This window comes from Vidua macroura, chromosome 5 (assembly GCF_024509145.1).
Source record: "Vidua macroura isolate BioBank_ID:100142 chromosome 5, ASM2450914v1, whole genome shotgun sequence".
Taxonomy (NCBI): Eukaryota; Metazoa; Chordata; class Aves; order Passeriformes; family Viduidae; genus Vidua; species Vidua macroura.
The window spans coordinates 38,117,525-38,144,637 of NC_071575.1; the positions used below are offsets into that span (position 1 = coordinate 38,117,525).

The 27,113-nt window shown below is 38.3% G+C and overlaps 1 protein-coding gene across 2 annotated transcripts in view; it reads right to left on the reverse strand.

The window, feature by feature from the left end:
* TPH2 (tryptophan hydroxylase 2) overlaps positions 1-27,113 on the reverse strand; it is a 51,631-nt gene that overhangs the window by 22,273 nt on the left and 2,245 nt on the right. For both annotated transcript variants that reach the window (XM_053977657.1, XM_053977658.1), the window contains exons 2-8: positions 26,165-26,317; positions 23,735-23,918; positions 23,539-23,639; positions 20,541-20,608; positions 14,322-14,518; positions 12,427-12,562; positions 7,686-7,812 (exon numbers count right to left, since the gene is read on the reverse strand). In XM_053977657.1, coding sequence (XP_053833632.1) covers positions 7,686-7,812; positions 12,427-12,562; positions 14,322-14,518; positions 20,541-20,608; positions 23,539-23,639; positions 23,735-23,918; positions 26,165-26,317 — 966 coding nt within the window. The remainder of the gene's footprint in view (positions 1-7,685; positions 7,813-12,426; positions 12,563-14,321; positions 14,519-20,540; positions 20,609-23,538; positions 23,640-23,734; positions 23,919-26,164; positions 26,318-27,113) is intronic.

Below are 27,113 nucleotides of genomic sequence, written 5' to 3' on the forward strand. Positions count from 1 at the left end.
CAGCAGCAATATATTCCAAACATCTTCTTTATTGCTCTTTTCCCCCCTGATATTTAAAGTTTTATTCCTGTAAGTTATGATTGATTTGTTAGTAGTTGTTACCCAAAATGTTTGTCTTATTGTTGCTCACTGGAAGCTTATGCTGGATACTTCCTTTTTTCCTGGTTACATATGTTCTATAAAAGACACTTTATGTCTTTTTGCTAATATTTTATCAACTCTAGGTCAAAAGAGAAAACAAATATGCAAAAAATCCTATCAAAATTCATAGACTGCTTTCAACCATTCCTCAGCCTTTCTCAATTGGATCCAACACTGAAGTGGAAGATGCTTGCCACTTGCATGCACTCCTAAATTTTTTTCTAAGCTATTTTTCAGGCTCACTTTCATTACTACTGTAGCAGAGTAAATGTTCAGAGTGTGAGCTATTGAACTACTGGCAAAGATTACTATTGCAGAATCTGCAATTTCTTAATGAAAATGAAGTTGCTTCTGAAAATAAACAAACGTAATTAGCAAGCCAGTGCTGTGTGAAATTTGCACCATTCTCTTGTTAACCTCTATGTCAAAATGTATTACTTGTGTGCATGAAAATTTGCATTTGCAGTTCAGCAACCTCACAGATTATGATCTAACCACTTTTGGAAACAAAATGCTGCAAGAAATAAAAGCAAACCCAGTCTCTGGCTGCAATTTGTTATTTTAATAGAGCCTTTAGCGTTTCTAACTGCTTAGGGCTTGATCTTTATAAATCACATCCTGTCTAAAATGAACTATATTATTTCTACAGTAAAGTTTCTAATTTCTTCCCTGCTCCCAATTAAGTCAAATTAGCTCTCTCTTGCATCTAGTTTCCTCATTGGGCTGGGCCCAAGGATACATATTTATAAGTACTTTACAGAACAACACTCTTTCTGGTTATTTGTGAGCACAAAATTTTGTCTGTCAGGACAACATGAGATCCTTTCAAGAAGCAGGTTACTGACTTGACCAACTGGACACCCTCATAGTAACAAGTGAGCCCTCTTTCACCTTCTTAGCTTTGAGGGACCCAGTATAAAGCACAAGATGTTTCTTTCCAAGAGTAACACATCCTATGTTGACTTACCCCTTTCTGATCACATGCTGGAGGGACTTACATCCTTGTACGGCAATGCAAGATGGATCCACTGAATCCTATGTTCCTTCTGCATCCAGCCTATTTCTTTCATCCCTAAGCAACAACTTGTGTCAGCTCTAAAACACCAGGTCCAGTCTTCCTATCATACAAAAGGCTCCCACTTCTACAGCAAGCACATCCAAAACTGACTTGACTCCACAGTGTCAAAATTCAGCTTAATCAAAACTTAATCAAAACTCAGCTTAGCATTCAGGCTGCTCATTTATTGTGCTCCATAGCCTGGTGACTGATACATCCTTTCTCTTTTACAGTTCTAGCTGGAAAGGATTCAGGAGAGGAATAACATCTTCAATAGCATGAGGAGTGACTAAACAAATTATTGGTTTCCTACCCAGGAAAAGAGAGAATTAAGCAAGAAAATGTGTTCTGTAGTCATGATGGCATATGGAAAGCCTCCAGGGATGATTTCATCATTCTCTCTTCATATACAAAAAACCTAGTAGGAATCAGGTTAAAAGCAACAAAATGAGACAGTTCATCAGACAGTGAATAGTTGAGTAGTTGAGCCATAGAGCTCATTGACAAAGTTACTGCAGGTACTAAAAGTATATGTGTCTTCGAAAGTAAACAACTGTCTCTGGACAGAAATCCTTTCAAGATAATTAGATACATAGAAAACACATTTGTGAGAACAAGAGCTCTTCAAGTTCCTGATTGGCGAGAAGCTTGGAAAACATTTGAAAATAATCAGCTATGCTCATTCTGTTCTTTCATCTCCCCTAAGCAGCTATTTATGCTACTATGGACACAAGTCACCAGCCATGGCCCTGACCAGCACAGCAATTCTTACAGATGCAAATGTGGAAACAGACTCTCCATACCCAGAAAAAAGGCTTTAGCAGACTGCCACAAATCTTGCAGAAAATAATGAGCATTAGCTCCCAGTTCCGGTAATGGAACTCTTAAATCTGGAATGCTAGTTTAAAGACAGTTAAGTATCTCTGCTGATATTTTTCTTCTTGGGCCACAAATGTCTGACAGAATGACTGTAAAAATGCAGTATTCTAAAATATTAAATATTGATCCCTGGAATCTACAGTTGTTTTTTTTTTTTTTCCCTTAGTCCTGTTTTGTGACATATGTAGTATCTTTTCTGCTCACCTTTTTGATTATGCATAATGTAGGAAGGACTTCAATTCAGTGCTTCAGCTACTTTATTGAAAAGCATTGCTGAAACAAACCCTTAAAAATGGAGCCCATTACTTTTTATTAATTCCTTTAGAACATTTTTCAGAGCAGGCCCACAAATTACGGAATGGTTTTAGAGCAGTGGTCAGTGAGCCTAGCAACACCTCACCAAACAAAGTAATCCATTAGTAAGTCATCCTTTACTCCTGATTCAAAGTGCTGTGAGACTTTGTAATGGTCGAGAAAGCCACAAAATTTCATCTGCTTCTGCTCCTTGTTAAAGCTTCAGGTTTCACACGTGATCGATTTCCAAATGCATGTTCATACGGGTGGTTTTGCCTGGTCAAAGTCAGGAACAGAAACATTGCCCAGGCCACCTACTGAACAGTACAGATCATGGTATAACAGGACAATGTCTGTCTATACCTGATTTCAGCTTTATTGTCCTAGCTTTTACCCTGGGAATTGATTCATCTCCCTTAAGTGACATACAGGCCAAATCAGAGTAATTTCATATGTCTCCTGTAAGCACATCAAAATTTACTCAAGCAGTTTTAAGTTGTATTAAATCCCAGCTATGCTTCTGCTCCTTTATTCATTAGCTACAGGTGTAGCTGGAAGTCATACTTTTTCAAGAAACTCCATTATGTCATCAGTGGTTTTAAGGTACTCACTGTGCACTCACTCTTGGCATCTGTCACACATACATGGCATGCAACTGAGATACAGAAAAAAGACTAAGCAAAGATTTGAATGTTAAATTTCAATAAGCTTTTGATTGCCATAGCTTCTGGATTGTTATACCAGGTTTCAGTTGGCCAATACATAACTATTTTTATATGTCAGAATAGCTTCAGCAGGGGAACTGGTCACAGACTTAAAATGATGGTTAGTTCCCTATGAATCATTTCACAACTACAAATGAGAAACACACAGGTGGTCTTGATTTTTTAGATGTACAGTGGAAATCTTTGAAATCTCAAATTTTCTTCTCAGCTCCATTTGCTCATCCATGGAGGAAGACAGCAAGCCAGTTCAGAAAATGTACTTTCAGCCTAGCGGTACTAAATAGCCCCTATGGGAAATCTAATCTGTTATTTGTGAAGATGAGAGGTTATTCCATCTAGTGAGACCGCAAATGCTGAGTCTTCCCTAAGTTACAAAATGCTATTCAGTCTTAATCTGAAATGCTCCCATTTCTTCCATTCTGGTTATCTCCTCAGCAAACATAATGGAGAATTGTTCTGAATTATGTGCTAGACTTCAGTGTGGGAAAAGGACTAGAATGATGTCAACGAGACCAGAAAATTCTGAGGGAAGACAGGCAGATAAAATCGCAAGAATTGCCACAACCCAGAGAGGTGGTTCTGAATGTTGTTTTTAAGCCAGTATATAATTTTAAAACATTTTGTTTGTGATACATACACCGAAAAATTAAAGTTAGCTTTAGAAATGAACTGTTGGCCTCAGTGACCATCCAGGCAAGGTAAAACTTTTAGATCATAACAAGCCTGAAATACATTTACAAGATCTCATCACATAAATTTCCTTCAAATTTAGAAGCAATTTTTGTGGTTTTCCATGTAAAGGACAGCCAGAACTAAAGAAATTTCTTGATTTCTACTGTCTCATGCTGTTAAAACACAAGAACAAATATTATCAAGAAAGATGAAAAGGTGAAAGTTTCACAGCTCTAAAGAACTGAATGTTTAAATGTAACTTCCAGCGAGAAATGACTGGGAAAAAACTTAGTGCAACTTATTGGGCCCTAATGACCAAATTTTTGGGCAGAAAGATTTGGTGATGAACTGCATGAAAAAGACACTCTGCTAACCCCTTTTCTGAACTGCCCCCCACTGAATTTCACCCACACAAACACATCTTATGCATATGCATCTTGAAGGGGCAACCTGAGCTGTGTTGAAACAACTTAGCAGGAGTCAGGAGTCATTTCTGCCATTAGCAAGATAGGCAGGTTCCTGCTTAGCAACTTGCAGCTTTACAAAGACAGCTCCCAAGTCCACAAATTACAAGTTAACACTGAAATGTAAATCTAGATGTATTTCTTGGTATCATTTTCCTGGCAAAACCTTACGTTATGTGCTGTTAAATGTTGTAAATTATATACTACATAAATTAGTTGAAATACCTCATGTCAAGTCCTCTCTACAGTTTATGGCTTGATAGGTAAGCAGAAAAGACAGCCTTTTTTATTACTGTACTATTTGAAAATAGAAAGACCAGACATGCTGAAAAATCACCTCAAAAACAGTTTTAGAAAATCAATCAGAACAGGACAAGATATGAGAAACAATGATAATAATTAGAACCAAGACATGCACGGTCAATATCGTATTTCCTCAATCAAGAACTGCATTATAGCACACCCCATGAAAAGAAGTGGCTGGTGCAAATATTTTGCTCTGTTTCAGTAACATAATCTCTTGTCACCTTTTTTTTTTTGTGTGTGTGTGTGTGTCTTTCCTCTTTCTTACTCTCCTAAAATATTGTAAATGAAAATGGAATCTCTCAACAAACCACTACAAAGACAGTCTTTTAGCTCTTTCTGTTCCACTCTCATGGTAAAGCAGAAGCAAGTCCTTTCTTCTTTCCCCCATCTGACTACAAGACCCCAAGAGGATGAAGGGAACTTGCATATTGCCTTTTCAGCTCTCTTCCCCTGCAGCCATTCTTCTCCCTCCAGCTGGCCAGTGTCAGGGCTCCTGCAATGCTCTCCCATTTAATTCCTGCCCTCGATGGGGCTGCACAGACATGACTAACTGCAATTTACAAAACACTTCTAGTCTGCCCAGGCACCAGGCTCCAGCTTGCTCTACATCCAGTGTGTCAGCCCTACAGGGACAAAAACATCAGATGTTTCCTTTGCAGCTCATGGCAGGGCACAAAGAGCAGATCTATCAAAACTGATACACAGTGTCTTTTTGAGAGCAGAATGGAGCAAAAGACTATGAAATCACCTGTAATAATTCTTCTCTTTCTGGTCTGAATTCCTAAGAGGTGTTTTCTTCTCTTCCTAATGCCATTGTCCTCCCTGTAATGGCTCAGCACTTAATGTCACTATCTTTTGAAACCAGTCAGGCTAATGGCAAGCTTGCTTTGGGCATATTGATTCAAGCTCATTAATATGCATACTCTCTCTCCATTCGTTTCTCTATTTACTTTGAAGTCACCTCACTGGAACCTGCAATGCTTTCCTGTGTTAAGACTCTTGGCTGGCATTTCTCAGCTTGCTGTGTCTGTTTTTTATCTAGGACGGAAATGGGACTGAATGCCGCAAAAGTTAGTCAATGGCATCTCAGGTGACATTTGGTGCCCAGCTGAATTAATTTCTTGGCCTCCTCACTTTCACCACTGAGAGGTATTCTTTCTACTTGCTCTCAAGTTGGCTGTTTACATTGCACATTTTAGGGCAAGTAACATCTCTGTATTTTTCAAGCATCTGCCCCAGGGGAGCACAGCCTCTCATTGTGCTCCTACAAAATATAACACCACCAGACTCTTTCTAAGTGTTTCCTCCACTTGAAAGAGCTATTTCCAGCATGGGGGGAGAAATCAGCTTTGACTCAGATATCAGATTCTCAGTGCAATAAAGGAAAGTGATTCAGCTGTCTTCTTTTATTTTTTGGTTTATGATTCAGGAGCAGCTCATTGTTCAGATGACAGTCAGCCATTACTGGGAACTTCTGTGAGGGGGAGGAGTACAAGCATTTATGTAATTTTCAGAGGTCACTTTATATTAATATCTCTGCCCAAACAGCCCAGTACCAACTTTTTCCTCTGAAACAGGCCCATGTCACCCAAGGTTATTTTGGGCTGAAATATTTGGGCATATCATTTTTCTCAAAATACTTACAGGGACAGCCAGTTAGGTAGTTTCTCCTAAGACTGCATGTTATGGCAAGGTACTAAGTCCTACTTAGTCCTACTAAGTACATAGTCCTACTAAGTCCCTCCCAAGCACATGTGGAAATACGCACCCAACTTTCATGATTCCTCCATACAAACAACAGTTTCTTCTCCACAGACATCCATTAGAAAAACAAGGAAGACACTGGGAATCACATGAGAGAAGTTGGCCAAGATCAAGACATTGAGCCTGTCTAACTAAGGAGTGAAAACAGTTTGATTAAATTTAGTGGCTTCTTCTGGAAGGAGCCAGAAGATTCAAATCAAACAGGATTCAAATCAAGCGAAGGGGTACAAACACCTTTTTTGGCAGATAGGACTCTAAGCCTCTGCTAAGACAGTCCATCAAAACTTCTGCAGTTTAATTGAACCTAATTTGACTCTGCATCCAACAATTCTTTCCAAGCCTTTAAATCCCCACTGTAGTTGTGTAGAAGAGCAGCAGTATGATGCAAAATTTTAAAGTAACCAACTTCTCTGCTCGATCTCACAGAATTTTTCAGAAGATAAAATGTTTAAATGTGGAGTTTTATAAATATGGAGTTTTTTTAATCTAATATCGTTCCTTAAATTATTTGCCGCTTTAGTTTTAATAGGATCCACCAAAGGAAAATATGCAGTAAGTCAAAACAACTGAACAAAGCAAGTGGCAAAGACCAGTGGTCACTAATTTATATCGTGATGCAAAGGGTTGCATCCCGGTTACTGGAATATGGCAATAGAGCAGAGCTGACAGGTGCTCATGGGTGGAGAGTCAAGACAGCTTGACAGGGTTCCTCACACAAAGGTCATGAAGACTCCAGTCTCAGCAGAATCTAACAGCTTTAACACACAGACAGCTCACACTGTCTGCTGGCTTGTGACTCACTTGATGCAAGAGAGAATCCATCTCCCAGCTGTTGGTTGAGGAGCTTGGTCTTGATCTAGATCTACTGCTGCACAGCCTTGGCTTAGTAACTACATATTCTCCAAGGGGAGCAGCAGGCAATGATGCAATGTCATCTTAAAATCCATCACACACCGGAATACAATTAAGAGCTGCAAAACTGAACACTGAGTACAGAAATATCAGTGCTAAGAGCCAAAGTAGCCACCTCTGGGGGATCTAACAGTCTAGAGATCAGAGCACACATCAAAATGTTCTATGTTTTGTTTTTTTCCAAGTTTACCTTTCTTACTCATTTCCAGCACCTTAAAGCAGACAAAATTCATCTCAGCTAGTCCTGAAAATTGGTGATTACGGAAAATAAAAATTGAAACAGATTACTTAGTGTGATCAGCTTTGGTCTTCTTAAAAACAATGGAAAAACACCTAAAGCTCTGTGATTTTCAAACCACAGTCATATGGAACCTGAAAATGTAGGCAGCACAAATACAACAATGCACATCAGTTCATCAGCTAAAAAGGAGGAGAGATGAGAGAGCATGCCACAGAAAGATTTTGACTCACAGTGGCTAATTTCTGAACATCTTCATCAGATGCTCCCAGTGAAGCAAGTCCTATCTCTTGTGAAAACTGTGCAAATTTGGGATCAGCAAGTAGAGGCACATGTCCCAAGAGTTCATGGCATGTATCCCTAAGGGAATGGAAATGAAAAGAGAGTCATTACAGAAATAATTACCATAATAATTTCATAATTAATTTAACATAAGACATTCTACAGGGGTCTGACCCCTACCTTAGAAGTCTTACAATGAAACATGTTTTTTACAGTGTAGTTCTTTCCTTTGTATACGGTTTCTGTGTAGGTAGAAACACACACATATGTTTCTATTAAATAGGTTATTTGTCATTTAACCCTAGCTGTTCCATGACTTGCTCATCATTTCCAGATTGAGTGGGAGAGCCTATCACTACAATCTTTCAGACTTGGTGACATGAAGACTGAGCTGCCCAGAGGAAAGCCAGTTGTCCCACAAGTACAGTTTTCAGCTTTTCTCTCTACATAAATCAAAATCCAACACATTCCCTCTTCCTCTTGTCCATTCCTCTTTCTGTAATTGGGTAGCACTCCACATCAAACATTTTGCCACTTGCCCCCAGAAATATGGGGCAATATTTACAGAGGTTTCTGTGTGCCTAATTTCTCATTTAATCATGAGATCCTACTGCAATTACTGGGTACTTTTGTTATGCAGTCTACTTTTCAGCAAGCAGATTTCAGAAAAAGCAGAGAATCCAAGTCATTTTGAAAAGAACAGCTGTTCACATCTGTAAGTGCATTGTTAGTCATGACAAAGTGCAGACATAAGTGTACAAAAAACTGCTAACGGAAGTGCACATGCATCATCTACAAAAGCTTTCAAACAATTCTGAAAGTTTTGCTGCATTTGTTCACAGGAAATAATGGACTTGGTAGTAAAGTTCACTTTAAAAATCCAATCTGACATTTCCTTTACTTTTGTCTCTTTCATGACATTCCTCTTTTTTTTTTTTATCCTAAGCTGTAAACAAATGTTTTAAAGGCAGGGAGAAAACATCAAGTTTTCTGCCTTCTACCAAAAATCATCCAATTTGTCTTTTATAAACTATTTTCACTTGGAAAGTCACAGAACATGACATTTCAGTTAAATCATGAACAGAAAAACAACCCTCTATATAATTTAAAGTCTCCTTACTCAGTATCCTCACAAAGAAGTCTGAACCAATAATGTGTAGGTGAATGGTAGTAAACAGAAGTTGGTGATTTGCATCAGTTGATTGGATAATCATCAAAGCTAAAGGTCCTCCTTTAATTAATTCCATTCCAATCACAACAATTTTTTTCTATAAGATTTAGCTCACTAACAATGCAAAGGACAGTTGGGAAATACAGTTTGCAGTCTGACAGACACACCACTTCCCAGTACCAAGCAATTCACTGGAGGAACCTGTTTACGCCAACCATCAACTTCCAACATCAAAATGGGTCAGAAAGCCCATTCTCTGGAAGCCCAGCACACCAATTCTGGAGCAAACCAACACTAATTGCTGAGCATCTGTGCTACACTCCATCAGTTCAGCTGTATTTAGCTTTGTGTCAGTCGTTCAAGCAGAAGCAAACAGTGAAGCTGGCTCCAAGTTCCTGGCTCCAGGTAAGCACTCTCATCTGCAGGCAGGCTTCTACAGCAGCATCACTACTACTGACACCTGAGCTAGTACCTACCTCTCTATTTTCCTGTGCTGAAGCCACAACCCCCAGAAACAAATAAGGAAAGGTGATTTATTCCCAGTTCTGCACTGGGACACATGGCCTTTGTTATGTCCACTCTTGCAGACAAAATGAGAACAGACAAAGCCTAATCCCATTAACTTGTCTCTTGGCAAGGGGAAAAGAATGAGGAGGCAGAAGATATTTCTCTCATGTCTTTAGCTTGTAGATTCTTCCATTAAAGCTATGCAAAGTAGTGTTCTGAATGTGCAGTTACAAAGAGGGGAGCTTAAAGCAAAAAAGAATATGAACAAAAAAACTCCAAAACCACAAAATCTTTCAGGCAGAAACATGAACCAGCATTTGGGATTGTCATTGAAGTCTTTTAGGCTTCCCTGCCAGTCTGGCCCTTTATAGATAGTCTTAACAATATAATTTCTTTGCTTAACTACCAAGGCTTGATTATTTTGTTTTGTCTTATTCTGAAAATAATTAAGTTCCTTTAATTTATTCACACACATTGCTCAGAGAAAATAAGATTTTTGTATGTAATGGACTTTTCACAGCAAAATATTTTTCTTGGAGTAAATTAGTAAAGCAGAAGAAATCTATGCAGCTCTGTGAATGTAGTAGAAACATAATTAAAATCAGGAAGAAATATGTTTTAAAATGCATATGGTAGTGATACAGATCAAACAACATGAACTCTCTAATTTGTATCTAGCTCTGTAGACTGGGTGTTAAATCTGATGGAAAGCCCACTGAAGTCAAAGGGAGCCTTTTTACCTGGTTTATATCATTGAAATGCAACATTCACCAGCCAGGACCTGCAGCAAACCTCATTATGGCCCCATATATCAACCAGGAGATCTCAGGGCATTGCAGCTACTGCAGAAGATGAAGAGCTGTCCCCACGCAAATCAACTTAGTTTTGCCACTGATTTTAAAAAGCACCAGGCTTTCACTCTACACTTCTGGTAACACTTACTGTGTTTTCTATGTTATGGAAAGAAACTTAAACACATTTTAAATGGGATTTTCAAAATTTTCCTATGGAGTTCCTGGTAGCCCGTACACATTATTTAACTAATGTGAACCAGTAGGTCTGCAAGAAATGGGTATAACATCATTAGAAAAGGAAACCTTAAATCTTCTGTTAGTCATATTTAGAGGTGTTAAGATAATAAACTGTATTTTTAAGTTCAGCCCAAATAAGGAATAAAAACCTTAATTCTAACTCAACTGTTATTATTATTATATCAGTGACTTTCCAGACAGCATGACCAGAAAGGTTACCAAAAAAGCAGCTGCCATTACTGCTAAGGATCAGCTATGATCCACTGCATAATTCTGAATGTAAGCAGCATCCTGAAAACTGCGGGGCTCTCAAATACACAAATCGATGAACCAGAGAACATCAGGAAAAGCACAGACACACTTAATTGCTTCCTGGAAGATGTTATTTATTGCCTTTATCCTGTTGGACTTATGTACCTAAATCTCTTATCAGTAGATGAAAATGTTCTTCTAGTTTGTACTAAGTTAATAAACATCATCATTCTTTTGCTGAACACTGGTACATGCTGCAGCCTGAAACACTGGCTTCCCACAGGAGAGGAAATCATTGATGCAAAGCCTGGTACTTCCCTTATGTCATTTATTTTTTTGAAATATCTACAGATATTTTTAAATAGACCCAAAGAGGTTCAGCCCTTCCTTCCATCCAAGCCCTTCTTTCAAGATTTTCCATTCTATCAATTTTCCTACAAATTTAAGAGATTTAAGTTCTAATTACAGAGGTTATAGAAGTGACTGAATTCCTTCAGGGGTCACCACCTCCTTTCCAAAAGAAACATGCACACAAAGCTAGCCCCAGAGCATTTCAGCAAGTACTTTGCCCCGTTCCCTGATGCTGAGGAAAAAGGTAGTGAAGTGTCTAACAGCACCACCTGGTGACTCCTGCCAGAATAAAGCCACCGCATTTTTAGATACGGCTTAGTATGCCGTGCAGTTAAACCTTTTATATTCAAAAATATTACTCCATGGTTTTGGCAGTCAATTCATGAAATCAAACTTAGCCATGAGTCCAAATGTTTACAGAACTGGAGCTGAATATATATGTATGAATCCTTTGTGTAAATTTGGAAAAAAATCAAACATACTCAAGTAGTCCAAGCAGATTAAACCACAGCTACAATTTCATGCTAACTGCCTGATGACTGATTCACTGCCAAAATGTCATTCCTGTTACAAGATCAGCGGATACCTTTGGTAAAACTACCTCTATATTGTCTAAATGACACATACTGTTCTGCTATTACTGCACAGAATACAACATATATAACACAAGACAAGAACTAAAATCTCTTTGATCTTCTTTTTCCCCACTTTTAATCAAAAGACCATATGCCAAAGTATTTTATACTAACTCACAATATTCTGGTTTGGAAAATCTGAAATGGTGTCCCATAAAAGTCATAATTAAAGTGTTTCTTATTTCTGTCATAATTTCCCTGGAACAGGCTTCATATCTAATGCTCTCTCTTGGTAAGACAATAGTGCTCCATGTCTTGCTTGTGTTGTGTTGTGGGAGAGAAATTAAGTTCAGCTGTGCAATCTAGTCCAAAGAAATAAAAATGGGAACACAGAAGATCACATTAAAATTCTGAAAGCAGGGTTTTTTCAAGATGTTCAGGGTTTGGTTTTTTTTTTTCCCCACAGCTTCTTTCTAGCTGTCCAGCAGAAAATAAAATTTTCTCTAGACACTTTTTCAAAATTTTTAGGTGAAAACTCCATTTTCCACTGAAATATATTTTAAATAATATTTCTGACCCACTATATAAATAACCCAGTTATTTAAGACCCTTGTAAAAAGTCAACAAAAAAGACTTTGAATTAAATTCTGCCTCGCCAATGTGAAGGATTTTGTCATCAGCAGTGTAAGAAGAATTTCACATTTTGTAGAAGGGTTCATATTTTCAATCTTGCCAAATTCAGTTGGTTCTTTTAAGAAACTGGTGAGCATATTCTTTCAGTACTAAAGCAAAGGCAGCAACTTACGGTTCTGGTGTGTAGAGGGGATCTGAGCTGTGCCGTATGTACTGAGTACAGTGGAAGACTCTGTATGCTAAGCCAGCTAAAAAGTCACGGGGAGACAGGTATCCAGCAACTGGTCTCACTGTGAAGCCAGACCTTTCTGAAGAGAAAGAGATAATAAAAGGCCACATTACACACATCACTGTATCACTTTCTGGTGACAGATCTGTTGTTAATTATTCTACATGACAAAAAGAATCTTGACAATCACCATACATCATTTTCAATTATTACGTGCAAGAAGTATTTTGCATTGCTAGCATATGTATAAGAAAAACAGCCAAAGTTGGTCTGAATATCTTTATCTAGAAAAAAATGCTAAGGTACCGTAAGTGATGTTCTTAAAATTTTAAGAACAAAAATTTTTGTCTGGTACCAAATGGAACAGATGTTTCCATATTGGAAAATATGCAAAATATGTTCAAAAACTAACAGAACAGAATAGGATTAAAACAAATCATCCTTATTTTTACACATAAAATATTGTTTGTGTCAATAAAATACTGATTTTTATAGTTAAGGTCCTCATTGAAATATTTAACAGTGTTCCTTTTTCAGATTAGTCCCAGAGTGAAACAGTTTCAGACTCAGTGACTTCAAAAAGTATGTTTCTCTCCAGAATTAATTCTTTATTCTTTCAAAGTTTTTACAGGGCAATGTTTCAAGTTTTTCTGCAACAGGTACTACTACCTGCTCTATGTAGTCTGAAAACATATTTCTGAAACAAGTGTGAGATTTTGAATTTCTAGCTAGGGAGAAAAAAATCTGTACAATTTGGCATCGTTCCTTAGAGACTGTAGCACAACACATGAGAGACCCAGAAGGACTTTTCAATCAAATTCAAAGAATGATGAGTCAGCTATTAGCAAATGCGGGTTTTCACAAACAAGAATTATGGATGAAGCATAGGCTGAGGAAAGTAAGTTTGCCATTATAAATTCTTTATTTCCTTTAGCTTGTCCATATATATATATTTGGATAAAATGCTTTGCTAATTATTCTTTTACCAGCACATAAGTCGTTTTTTTTCAAACATCCACTTTTATAATATTTTAGTTCCTGAGTAAGAGGTTTAAGAAACAAATATATGTATCTGAAGGGATTTTTGAGGAGAAATTAAACTGTTAAATTAACTTTTTGGTGACTTTTCCTCTAGAGCTAAAAATATCTCCATGCCTGCCACATTGTCCATATGGGATACATTTCAATTACAAATTAGAAATAAGAATTTATTTTTGAACTTAATGTAATACACTGATACTTTAAAATAAAAAAAAAATAAAAAAAAAAAAATAAAAAAAAAAAAAAAAAAAAAAAAAAAAAAAAAAAAAAAGAGAAGCACCACATCACCTACAGTGTCCAACACATCTTTTGCAACATACAAATATAAGGACTAGTTCATGAGGTCTTCAGCACTCCGGAAAGCCTCATATTCATCAGACTACACAACAGTGTGCCAAACCTGCCCTCCTCTTTAAATTCAGTTATCTTGGCATTTGACTCCCCCTTTTTCCTGACTAGATATTTGGGGGATGCCCAGTGCAGTTATCAGAAGTCCCCATCTGTGGCTAACGCAGATGTTCCTTTTCAGTGCACCAAAGGATTTTTTCCCTGTACAAGATAACATCATGCTTTACATGTTCAGCTGATTAATTTCTCTCCATTTCATACTTGCAAATATCTTCCTAAAACTGTCTTGACTCAAAAAACTCTCTGCCACAGAGAATACCAAAACCAGAATGATACTTCAGATTAAACTGAAGGCCACTGACAGTGCTCTGAGTCTTTTCACTCAATACTAACAAAAAAGAGTGTTGTCATGAAACCATATCTATTGGTAAACCAAATATGAATCTTACCTTTAAGAAAAATAGAAACATCTTCCAGCTGAGGCACATTATCTTCTCTGTATCCACAGTACTTGCTCAGCAGAGGAAAGTTTTTTAAATATTCACGACAAGCATGGGTGGGATAGAGTTTACTGAGTTCCCTAAATACCACCCCCCAAGTTTTAACTTCTTCAGCTGTGTACTCCACTCTTGGAATGGGCTGACCACTATTGGAAAAAAAATACAAAATACATCTGAATACAACCAGACTGCAGACAGATTTTAGATAGCAACATTTCCACAAAAAGTATTATTTAAATAAGGGCAAATTAAACTATTAAAACTATTTGAACTATTTTTAATTGACAGCTTGATGCTTGTTCCTTAAAATTATTTCTTGATGCTGTGATGTACATATTCCATCATTTCTTTAAGAACTGTTTTTCTTACTAAGCAATCTCATTGCTTCTTAACCTTTGCACATATCATAGTAGAAAGATTAATTTCTTATATACCATGTTCCTATACCAGACTAATATTTCTCCACTTACTGCCACTGGTACCTTTGCAAGAGAATGGCTGAAGATCCTGATTCAGTAAGACCTTCAGCAGACTGCATTCTCTATCCATTCTTTACAATACATCATATTCACACAGCATCAAATGCTGGGTCAAGATTAGGCAATTACATAGATTCTTAGAAATATATGGATCCAATTAAAAATGTGTATTTATTGCTTGGACAGTTGCTTACATATGCAGATATGTTTGGAACCCTGAATTCATGCAGGACTATATTAGGAGGAAGATAATCTCAGAACCAGCAGCCCAGCCTAGAGGAAACTAAGCCTTTAAATACATCTTTCCTTTTGTTTTAATTCTGCCTTGTTCTTCTGCCCCCTCCTGTTTGCACAGATGTACAGACATTGGAAAGCAGGAGCCTTCCAGGATACCTGCAAATCTGTTTCTGACATCCAAGATTTGCCTTGAGTAGCTACAGTTAATTCAAAACTGACTGACAGTGTGAACATTGCTAAGAGATCCTTCCAACTGCCTTGTATTTAGCTGTAAGGAATTTCCCATGACATGGCCATGGGCCATCATCTTATGTCATTAATTGCCCCTTGAAATGTTATAATGTTCCTCTGGAATTAATATTCAAAATCTAGAATGTGTAATCTCTGCAATCTGCCTTCTCCTCAGGCATCTTCTTCTCCCACACTGTAACAACATACAGATTGGCAAAGGGATTCACAGCATCCTCCTCCACTCCACTAGTCCTTATCTCTCACTCTCCTGCCACAGGGCTGGCAATGTGGGCACTCCCAGCCCGGTGCTGGAGCTTCCCCAGTACCACAGACAGCAGCTGAACAGGCATGTCAGGCATGGGCAGCTCCACTGCAGCAGGAGAACCGCAGTGCTGGCCTATTGCTGCCAGCTGCTGCTAAATTCATAATCCTGTCTCCAGTGTATGGGGTAACAAGGAATAAGCCCTCATGTCACATTTGATTGCTGCTATGCAGTCCCTACATGTACAAGAGAGGATCATCTGCCCTACATTCATTGTGGTTGTCCCCTCATCTTTATTGAAAACTTACCATTTAATCCCCTTGCCTTTCATGATATCAAAGGATTTTGATCCATGGCAGTTATCTGTCAGTCAAAGGCAACTTTGTATGAGGTGCTCGTGCTTGGTAGGGACTGCTGAATATCCAATACACGCACTGGTTCCCTGTCAGCCACTTTTGCAGACATGACAAGAATTTCAACACATTTAGTGAAGTATTTCTCATCACAGGAGCTGCACTGGGTCTGTGCCCATCCTGCAGTGGGAGACAGTCCTTCAGGTCTAGTATCTGCCCTCCCCCTTAACACTTCATCAGCCTTAAGCTGCCTGCCAGCTCATGGAAAACATAGCATAGCTATTCTGAATTGTACTGTACACAACAGATACAAACAGGTTGCTACTCCATCCATTTGCTTTTGCCAGAATACCCAGCCTCATCCCTTCTCCTTAAGCCTGACCTCCACTATGAATACTACCAGTATGGGTCAGCACTGGCACATCAAAGAGGAAGATATGTTTTACCAGTGGAAAAGCTTATGTTTCTATTTAGCCTGTCACTAGAAAGGCTTAAACACAATCAAGGATCTGAAGCTTGCTCACCACTCAGTAAAAGGTTTATAACTTAGTTATTGTTCTAATTAATTCGTTAGTACTGAAGTAAGGTTCACTGAACATTAATTCCTTAATAGGTTTCATGCCTAGGAGAGCTGATCTTATTTCCAGCTGATCATGATACTGCTTTCTTTATAGAGAGAATCAAGGCAGCCAGACTTGTGGGAGGATCTATGCATTTTTCCCTCACCTCTGCAAACTTCATATTTCTTACCTTCTTATTTCAAATGCAAGATCCACCTTGCGCACAAATATTTCAATAAATAATGGAAATGGCCAATATGCATAGCCAGTTTCCTTGTGGTTAAGATGACTCTACAAGCTAACCTAATCTGAATTTTTATTTCTCCTTGTTAAAATAGGGTTCTTCTATTTTGCCATGGTCATGAGCTATCAACTCATATTATTAATTCCCTCTTAAACATCGTATGTTTCCTACAGATTTAATTTTCTCAACACTTTTCCAAACCCTAATCAGTCTCAAAGGACTAATTAGCAAGATTAATGCATTTTCACTATCTTTAGGATAGAAGCTAAGTGAAGGAGGGAGGAATATGGTTTTTTATGGCTTTTTTGGTCCATTTATTTCACACAGCTGATCTTCACTTCTGTGCTCTATTAACATGTCTTTAACAGCCAGCTCCAGCAAATACCTGCTCCTTCAAGTTCTCTTGGTAATGTTTTTCTCTCTCTCGCTTCATTATGGACACCACTTTATGTTTGAGCAAAGCAAAGCATCTTCCACTATGCAACAGCAGCAATTCATAAAGGAAATGCTGATCTGGGATTTCCAACTAAAATTTTTGTGGAGCCAATTCCTTGCAGCCAAATCTCTGGATTTTTTAAGGAAACAAATGTGGGTTGTTGGGTTTTTTACAATGGAAAATGAAAAGTAGAAACACATCAAGCCTCAGTAAGTGATTAGGAAAGTCAGTTGCCTGGAAGACACTGAGAGATGTTTATCCCCAAGGAGGGCAGCTCTTGTAAAAGAGCTGTTCTTTTTGTGGAAATAAGTAAATAGTCATTAGACAACAGACAAGACTGTTGTCTAATGTTGACTGTTGACAAGCTCCACAGCATGGGTACCAGAAACAGCCCAGCTGTAGCAGAACAGCTTTCACTGAGCTGATTTGCCTTTCCTCAGCATGGCTTGGGCTGTGCTGCAGCAGGGTACTGAGGTTGTCTCCCTGGGCTGTCTCTCCATGGATACCCAGAGACAGACGAACTGTACAGACCAGTAGATACAGCATGTCCCTGGGGGTAAGGATAACCAGTGCAGGAGATCTGAAGTATGAATGAGATTTTGACACATGTTAGATAACTGCCCTAAACACTGGTCTCCCAGTTTTTCTGGTGCCTGGCTAAGAGTATTTGAAGCCTCTTCTTTTCTTTCTGCTTATAATACTAGGACAAGTTTGCAATATTTTAAAGGTTTGAAAAGATGAGTGGAATGAAAGAGTTTATTTGAGAAGTTTTGCTGAAGTACAAGATCTGGTCCTCAAATAACCTCTGGTTTGGATTGTGTAATTTTTGTAATGTGCCTGCAAAAATGTTCTTAAGTCTTCAAAATCTAAAGAATGAAAAGGTTTTCCTTTCCTCAATTTGTTTTATTTTCTGAAAATATGCACGATTACTTTGTTATTTTGCAAAAAGGTGTTTATCTTCTGGTTTTAGGGTGGGAAAACAGGCCACACTTTGAAGCAAAAGACCAACTACTGCTTAGTAAGCCAGCTGCATCACCTTTCCAGCACTTAGGCAGCTGAGAGGGAGAAGGAAGGAAGATCTTACCAGCAAGTTAGCAGCTCTGAAATGTACAGCACTACTGCCACCATCATGGATAAATGGAGAACTATCCCACTTACTGAAAGAGCCTAAGAGCACACACAGCCTGCCCTCATCCACAGGTATCCACTTGACATTTCACACTGCAGTAAATGACAAGAAGCACTAACTTCACTGCAAGCATTAGACTAAAAGAAAGATAATGAATCAATCAGCTTTAAACAAACATTCTAACCAAAAAAAAAAAGCTATCTCAATTTACATTTGAAAGCTGGCTAAACTCAGGACTTACTTGGGCAGCCTAGAGAGCTTCTCTACAAATAAACATCTGCCCCAGCAGGCAGCAGCTCAGTGTGCTGGATGCATGTCGTGAGCACCCACCTAAACAAATATCACTGTAGGCAGAAAGAAAAGGGGAAAGAACACTAGCACCTACACGTGTGTAAGACTGGTAATAGCTTAATGACTGCCTTGGGACAACAGTAGAGGAAAAATATAATCAGAATTTTATGGTCAAAAGCAGACTTAATGTTTCTGTCCCCCCAGCCTCCTGCAGGCTGTATAATATACCTTATACTGAAAAATCTTCAGAAATTCAGTTTTGACTTGATTCCTGACAGGATGTGCCTCCTATAAGTGGAAAAAATTTGCACGTTTCATATTCTTAAACCACGTAGGTAGAAATCTCAAAGGAGAAAAAATGAAAAACCTGAAGAAGTGTAGAGAAGAAAATGGAAAAGAACATGAAATTAATATGTTCTTTCCCTTGAGAATGAGGGTTTAAACCTGTTGCAAATAAAACCTAGAGTAGGATTAGAACTAGTTGAGTGCTTCTGTGACAAGAAAATTGCAACACAGTAGCTGTTTGTAGGTAGAACAGCAAGTTTCCTAACTTCCAGAGACTGTAGCAAATTGAAAATACTGACTTGAAATGCAGAAAAAAAAAAAAAAAAAAAACAAAAAAAAAAAAAAAAAAACCAGAATAAGAAAACACTTGCAGTCTACTTGCATGCAGCCACCAGCTTCTCTACATAGAAATGAACTGACTAAATTCTAAGAAATTTAGAGCTGTATTGGCAAAATCAATGAATGGCATTTTGCAGCACCCAGTAGAATCATAGAATGATACAATTGTTAAGGTTGGAAAATACCTCTAAGATGACCAAGTCCAACCAGCACTGCTATGTTCACCACTAAACCGTGTCCCAAAGTGCCACATCCAAACACCTTTTGAACATTTCCAGGGGTGGTGATCCCACCACTTCCCTGGGCAGCCTACTCCAACACCCGACTACCCTTTCAATAAAACAGTTTCTTAATATCCAGTCTAAACCCTTGTGCAGCTTGATGCCATCTCCTCTCATCCTGTCACTTGTTATCTGGGAGAAGAGGCCAATCCCCACTTCACACAACCTCCTTGCAGGCAATTGTAGAGAGTGATAAGGTCTTCCTTGAGCCTCCTTTTCTCCAGGTTAAACAACCATAGCTCCCTCAGCCACTCCTCATCAGACCTCAGTTCCAGCTCCTCCACCATCTCTATTGCCATTCTCTGGACACACTCCAGCACCTCAATATCCTTTTTACAGTGAGGGGCCCAAAACTGGACACAGGACTCGAGGTGTGGCCATCCTGTGTGCTGAGTACACAGGGAGAATCACTGCTCTGGTCCTGCTGAACATGCCATTTCTGATAAAGGCCAGGATGACATTGGCCTTCTTAGCCACCTGGGTACACTGCTGGCTCATGGTCAGATACTGCTGACCCACACCTCCAGATCCTTTTCCACTGAGCAGCTTTCCAGCCCATTTTCTCCCAGCCTGCAGCACTGCAGGTTGTTAAGAGCAAAGTGCAGGACCTGCCACCTGGTTTGTTGAACCTCATGCGATTGGCCTCAGCCCAGTATAGTACATGCATCAAAAGAAAATAATAATTTTGGGGTTTGGTGAGCTCTCCCAACTATGTAGGGATGCTAGATATGTGTGATTCAGCAGTGCATCACTTTGTCAGTAAGACAGGCAAATATAGGTAAAATATTTTCCAAAGTTTAAGCAGCTGTGAATAAAATGCTAAAAGAGAGAGTGCTTGCATTTCAAATGTTTTACTTGCCTGTAGCTGTATCAAAAATGTAACAAGATTCCAAGCATCAGGTTTGTAATTTATAGCCTACACTAAACTAGTCAAAGTTTAAAGGATGACTTTGTCTACTGTTAAACTTCATCCTACAGAATTAAGTAGAGCATGAATTCTAGCTAGTCAGCAGCACAGGGAAGAATTATGTCAGTACTTACTATTTATAGCTCATGGCAACATCCACAAAGTACTTTCTTCTCTGTCGATAGACATTGTCTTTAAATCCCTTAAGCAAGGAAAAAGAGAGTAATTTACAATAAGGACATAAAATTAGCTGTAAGAATTATAAAATACATAATTAAACTGTTTATTTAGTACATAGTCACATTGTATTTTAATTTACACTGTCTACTGGACTGCAAGAGAAAATGAGGATTTTTTTTTTTAATATTTTTTTTCCACCAGAGTTCACAGGAGTTCTTTCAAGACAGCTTTGTGCTCTCTTGAGGACAAGAGAGCTCTCTACCTTTTATAGGTACAGCCATTCATCAAGATGTTGAAAAGTGAAACTTTTTTCATGTCATTTTATCTCACTCATGTTTTCCTTGATCTGAATTGAGATCTACACACAGGTGCATAGCACAACAATCTACCTGTTTTTTATACATCTTTCTTCACTAGAATCAAGCATCTAAAAATCATATGCAACTCATTTTGAAGATTCTTTTTTCAGCAGTTGCCATCTTAACCAACACATTAGGAACTGAACCATCAGCCTCCTGCACAAGTTTGAGTTACAAAGGAAGGGCTGCACCTCGTGGGCTACAGTAGGCTCACACCTTTTCCACATTAAGAGCAGAAGAGTTGTATAACACATACATGCTGACCAGTTACAGCTCTTTGAGCTATTCAAAATTAGAGCAGATCTCTTCTCTATCTATAAAATATAAAGACAATTCAGGTTTGGACTACAAGAAGAGTAAACTATTTTCAAAGTAGAACTGCCAACCTCTTGAAGATAAAAAAAAAGGTTAAAGAGTTATCTAAGTTACCCAGTTAGTAGCCCAGAAAGTGCAATTAAGATTTCCCCTGAAAATTAAAATGCTGAAAATTAAAATATCTTTTTTTCCTTACTGCTCACATAGACATGCAAAATACTGAAACAAATTAAAAGATGATATTGCTTGATTTGAAATACTTGTATGAGCTTCCATAAAACTCAGAAGACATTTACTGCCCCATAACCATAGTTGTGGTGCTAGGGCAGAGTATGGGAGGATTTCACAGGACTACAGAAAGCCTTCAACCTCCACTGCTACACAGAAAAGCTTCTTTGACTGACAAAAGGTTGCTGTAATCTGGGGGACCCTCCTTGTCTCCTTAATACCTTTTGAGGTAAATGTTGAGTTACTCAGCTGAAGACCATTCAGGAGACCTGGAAAGTGATGGAAGACAGCAGAGGGGACTTAAAAGCCTGTCAAATGTAATGATACTGAGACTGAAATCATTAGCCATTATGGAGTCAGTTAAGGCTAAGCTGCTGGAGTGGTGCTATCCTTACAGGTTCTGTAATAGGATAATTCTCTTTGGTCCTCTGGCACATACATGCCACTGCTAAGGAACAGGGTAGGCAACTGGGGTGGCTTTTCAAAGGCCAGTTACAGATTTATTTCTATCATCTAGCATGCTGCATAGGCTAAAAAATGGTGTGTAAATTGTGTTTGTAAGAGTCCTCCCAAGTGTAAAATATATATTCATATAATGCAAATGTCTTTTTTTTTGTTTTCTGTAAAACTGAAGACAAATTTTCAGCAGAGCGCTCAAGTATTTAATGAAGGTACCAGCTCAGAACATAAAACAGTATCTAATGGCCTGTCACAGCCATAAACTCGAAGCTGGAATGAGCTGTCTCTACAACCTCGGTTTGAACCAAATTATTGCAAGTGGTTGAAGATAATCAACAGGCATTTCCTTTCAGTGAAAATGTGAATTAAATCCTAGTTTGTCATCATAAAGTACATGGCAGAAACCAGGATTCAGGAATGTGCTCCGTGACTATGGGCCCTCAGTATGGGAAGGGCTCCTACATGATAGAGGAGGCTGAGAACCAAGCAAGGTGATGATGATGATGATGATGATGATGATGATGATGATGATGATGATTGTGGCTGGTATGTGGGCAGGTGACACAAGAGACAGTGGGGCTGCCATGGATCTTTGTGATGGTTTCCATTTGGCTTGTGTGCACAGGGGTGAGAATCTGTGCCTGAGCTCCCACCACAGCAGAAAAAAATGTGTGCCACAAAAACCAAAGGAAACTACCATCTAGAGCTAGAGTTTAATCTGATTCTATTACAAGACAGTCTTATGGTCAGATATCTTAGTTCACTGCCTACTTCCTTTCAGCTGGAAATTTCTGACAGTACCAGTTTAATCCAGCCTATTTTAGGAATTAATATAACTATCTACCACCAGTGTCCTTCAGTCAAGTCATTCAGAGGTTTATAGATTTGGATTTATAAATCCAAAAGCTTGGATTTATTGAAAGGGAAAGTATTTTAATACAAATTATTGCAATTGTCTGTCATCTAAAGATTCAGTGGTTAAGCATTTATAGCCATTAGCAAAAAGAAATAAAACAATAACAAACACCTTATTCCTGTCTTTCGCATTGAGCATTTGACACTACTAGAGATACCACTTGTGTATGCAGGCTTGTCTCCTGCCACCAAAGTCAGATTTTGAGAAACAATGAGAAACACCTTCCCATTTGCTGTATTCACCAAAAACAGGAACATGTTTCTCTGTTTTATCTTGTAACTGCCTCCTGAGTGCCAAATAATTCCTTCATAATTCTTTCTTCTGACACCTATTGACAATAGCAATTCTTACCCAAGAGCTACTTCTGGCAGAACTGAAGGTCATATTGATCCAAATTCTAAATTTGAAACTTTTCTATCAACCAATTACATTTTTTTTAAATGCAAACAGTAGAAAAGGGGATAAACAATTAATAAGTTGCTAAACAATGAACAAGTTTGGTGGAGGACCTGCATTTTGTGTATCTTTCTACAGAAAAGGAAAATTAATTCACTGAAACTACCAAAGAGAAGCCAGTCCTCATCTTCTGAAAACAGTCAGCAGTCAATAGGCCTTCTATTGGACTGGCAAATAATCTGACAAATCATCTATGGGACAATTTTGTGTTACACTTACCGGGTGATCAGCATCCAGCTCAGATCCATACATCAAAACTCTCTGAGAGCATTTGTCTAACTCAGAGATCTTCCTGGGGAACCAAGGGACACAATCAAGATCTGTAGGAAACAGAATCCAAATTGAATGCACTGGAGTGTAAGATCATGGAGATACCTGTGCAAAACATCTGTCAGTGATACAAAAACAGCCTTGCCTTCTTCATCAGTCCAAATGTTTTCCGGTGGATTGAGAGATACTATATTAGTTTGAAACTTGAGCAACTGGATCAGTTCATTAAATTCTTTCTTACTGCAGTCACAGTCCACAAAAATTTCCACCTCTGAATTCCTTCTCTTTGATTTTCGTGATTCAATATGAACCATACTCACGTGTTTTTCCTGTGGAAAGACGAAATAACAGATGAAATATAGACATACATAGAAGAGCAATGCTAGAAGAGCAATACTGGTGGCACATTGTTCAGGAAGGTTTTTCCAGTTTTTAAAAGGTCTTTTTATTGAAAGTACTCCCTTTTTCTATTTACAGGATTAGTTAGTGACACATACTAAATACTGATGACAAAAAAAAAATCTTACATGGAAAGTAAAAATAAAATTAATTTTTTTAATGAAGAAAGCCAATTAATGATTTCATTTTATCTACCAAAACAATCTCTTACAGAGGACAGTATAACACTTTTTTTTAATTTAATGCAGTTTTATATTTATCTTTGCTATAAATATTACATTCTAATGCCACTTTAATTGGCAATTTGCATAATAATGATGTTAATTTAAATATAATGGAGTGTGATTCTTTAAATAAATGTTATTAAACATACTACTTGATGTACCTTACTACATGAGGAAGAAAATATTTTTATGAGAATATTCACGTATCAATCTTCACCTATCTACTTTGTAATTATCAATAACATGGAATGTTAACAGCAATATAATTAAAATCTAACTGAATTTAGTCTCTATAGCAATGTCCCCATCAAACACAAATCCTGCAACAAACATCACAGTGTAAATACTTCTAGCATGAAGACTTTCCTAAGGGGTCTCTCTCCCATCACAACTACTGGTCTGCCAAGGGTATTATACAAAGACAGATAACTATAATGTGCTATGGCTGACCTGATCTAGTGTGACAGCCTTGCTTCAAAACAGGAGGTTGGATTAGACGGCTATTCTCAACATGACTGACTTCCAATGGAGTCTGATGTTTCCTTTTTCTTGCTAGATAGAAACTGTTACTTTTCACAACTATTCATGCACTTACACAGTGAAGCCAATAAAACATTTGTTGACTTCTAAATGGGAAGAAATTTATGCCTGTATTTCCACTTGCCCGCTGTATTTTACATAAATGTCCATGTCAGGTGGACGTGTCCTCTGGCAGAGCCAACCAGCAGTGTCTGTTTTTACACCTCTGGATATACAGACACAGTTTTTTCATTGGCATGCTCCATAACTGTGTATACGGTGTAGCAACCCAATCACATAACAAATTCAATTTTGTCTTGCCTAGTGTAAATTGAAAACAAAACTCTGCACTCCTTCCTGCAGTATTCAAATCATTAAGTGACTACATGGATGGGGGTGGATATCCCTGCCACATCTTCCAGACACATTTTAAGAGACCAGAGTGAGTTCTATGCCTATTCCCAAGAAGGGTTAGCAGATGTTTAAATCCAGAATTTCAGGTGTGAACCCATACCAGCATTTCAGCCAGAACTGCATTTAGACACTTAACCCTTTAGACACTTTAGCTGCATTGAAAACACAACTCCTACTGCAATTTCTGTTCACTCACTTACATTTCCCCTCTTCTTGTCAAACACCTTGCTTCCTGGCAGGCTCCCTCCTGTGGGTCTAACTCACCTCTTTTTCTTGGCTGGAGAATCTATGTGTCTGATCTACACCAGCCTTAGGAATCTGTTCCCAGAGCCAGCTACTATGAGTGAGGGCTGGTAACGCCCAGTGATCCCACACTTACATCCCTCTGATGGTTTGACCTGAGACACAGGCTCCAAGCCACCTCCTAACTTTCTCTTCACTGCACAGACTGAACAACTTAAGACTTTTATTATGCTGCTTTAATGACCCTCAGACACACCTCCAAGCATTCTGACCAGGAGTCTGACTGACAAGCACTGATTGCACGTGATCTATGTGGGAACCAATACCTCACAATTGACATTCCAGTTAGACATATAAAACCCTGAACCTGCAAACACTTAAAGATGTCTCTAATTTCAAGACCAAGCAAGGCTGCAACCAGCATAACCTGATTGTATTAGATTCCAAACTGCTCTCTGAAAGTGTCTCCTTTCATTGTGGCCTGCACAGACAACTTCAAATCTAATTTACAGTGTTGAGAATCACATCAGAAACCTAAAGTGAACCATGTGAACATCAGCATCACTGTCAAATTTTATTTCAGAAAACCCTTCACAAGCCCAAAATGCTTTGTTCAATGGTCCATAAAATTTTAAGTTACTTTTATTCAGTTCTGCAGAGCGAGTGTAGCTGCACTCTATTCCTCCTGCCACAGTCCATTAGATTGATATCAACAAAGAGCCTGACCTCAGTAGCCATCCTCAGTCCAGCCAGCATAAATGATTTGTAAGCATTACCTGGAAGAGTCTGAGAGCTTTCACCAATCCACCAACTTCATTCTTCAAGGAAAACACCACAGCTGTCTTTCCACCTTCAGATGCAGATTCACTTCTCCCATTTCCCTTATTCCCTTTCTTCTCCTCATTTTTCCCAGAACTTGATCTGTTTAGCTACAAACAGATAAAACATACGATCATCTCAGATGAAAACAGGCAAGAGAAATTTCCCGCAAATTTTTGTTTGAAAATAGTTGAACAGAACTCATCCTGGCTTAATTTGAAAGAAAAGGTCGTGTGTTTACTTGAAATCAGAATCAAGGGTTAAAGGCAGCTGCTAGAGAAGATTATGTAAGAGGCCATACAAAAAAAATTTTAAAAAGCCTAAGGAAAAGCATAAATGGGATACATATATGGTGGCTTTATTTGGGCAATGCTATAATTAGAAGTGAATGTGAAGCAAATGGAGACAGTCTAAATTACTGGTAAAGCCTGCAGCACAGTTATTGAAACCTGAATGTTGCTGCAAAATCACAGGGATGCTATCCTAACTTGTACCAGTCAATTTATGAAGATGTGCACTGGTCTGTATTTTTGTATTGACCATTACTACATTTAAAGCCAAAACTTTATGTTCTCTGTCATAGTACAATTAATGTTATCACGTAATGCAAATCTTCCTGAGAAAACAAAACCTCTGTTGATTATACAAACAATAACAGAAATGCTTAGACTGCAACACAGAATATCGAGTTGGAAGGGACCTCAAGGATTATCTGGTCCAACATTTCTTGGCAAAAGCATGGTCTAGACAAGATGACCCAGCACCTTGTCACACCAAATCTTATAATTGTCTAGTGCTGGGGAATTCACTGCTTCTCTCAAGAGATTATTCCAATGGCTGAATGTTCTCATTGTGAAAAACTTTACACCCCACAGAAGATGAATTAGCTGAGGAACTCAAAAAAAT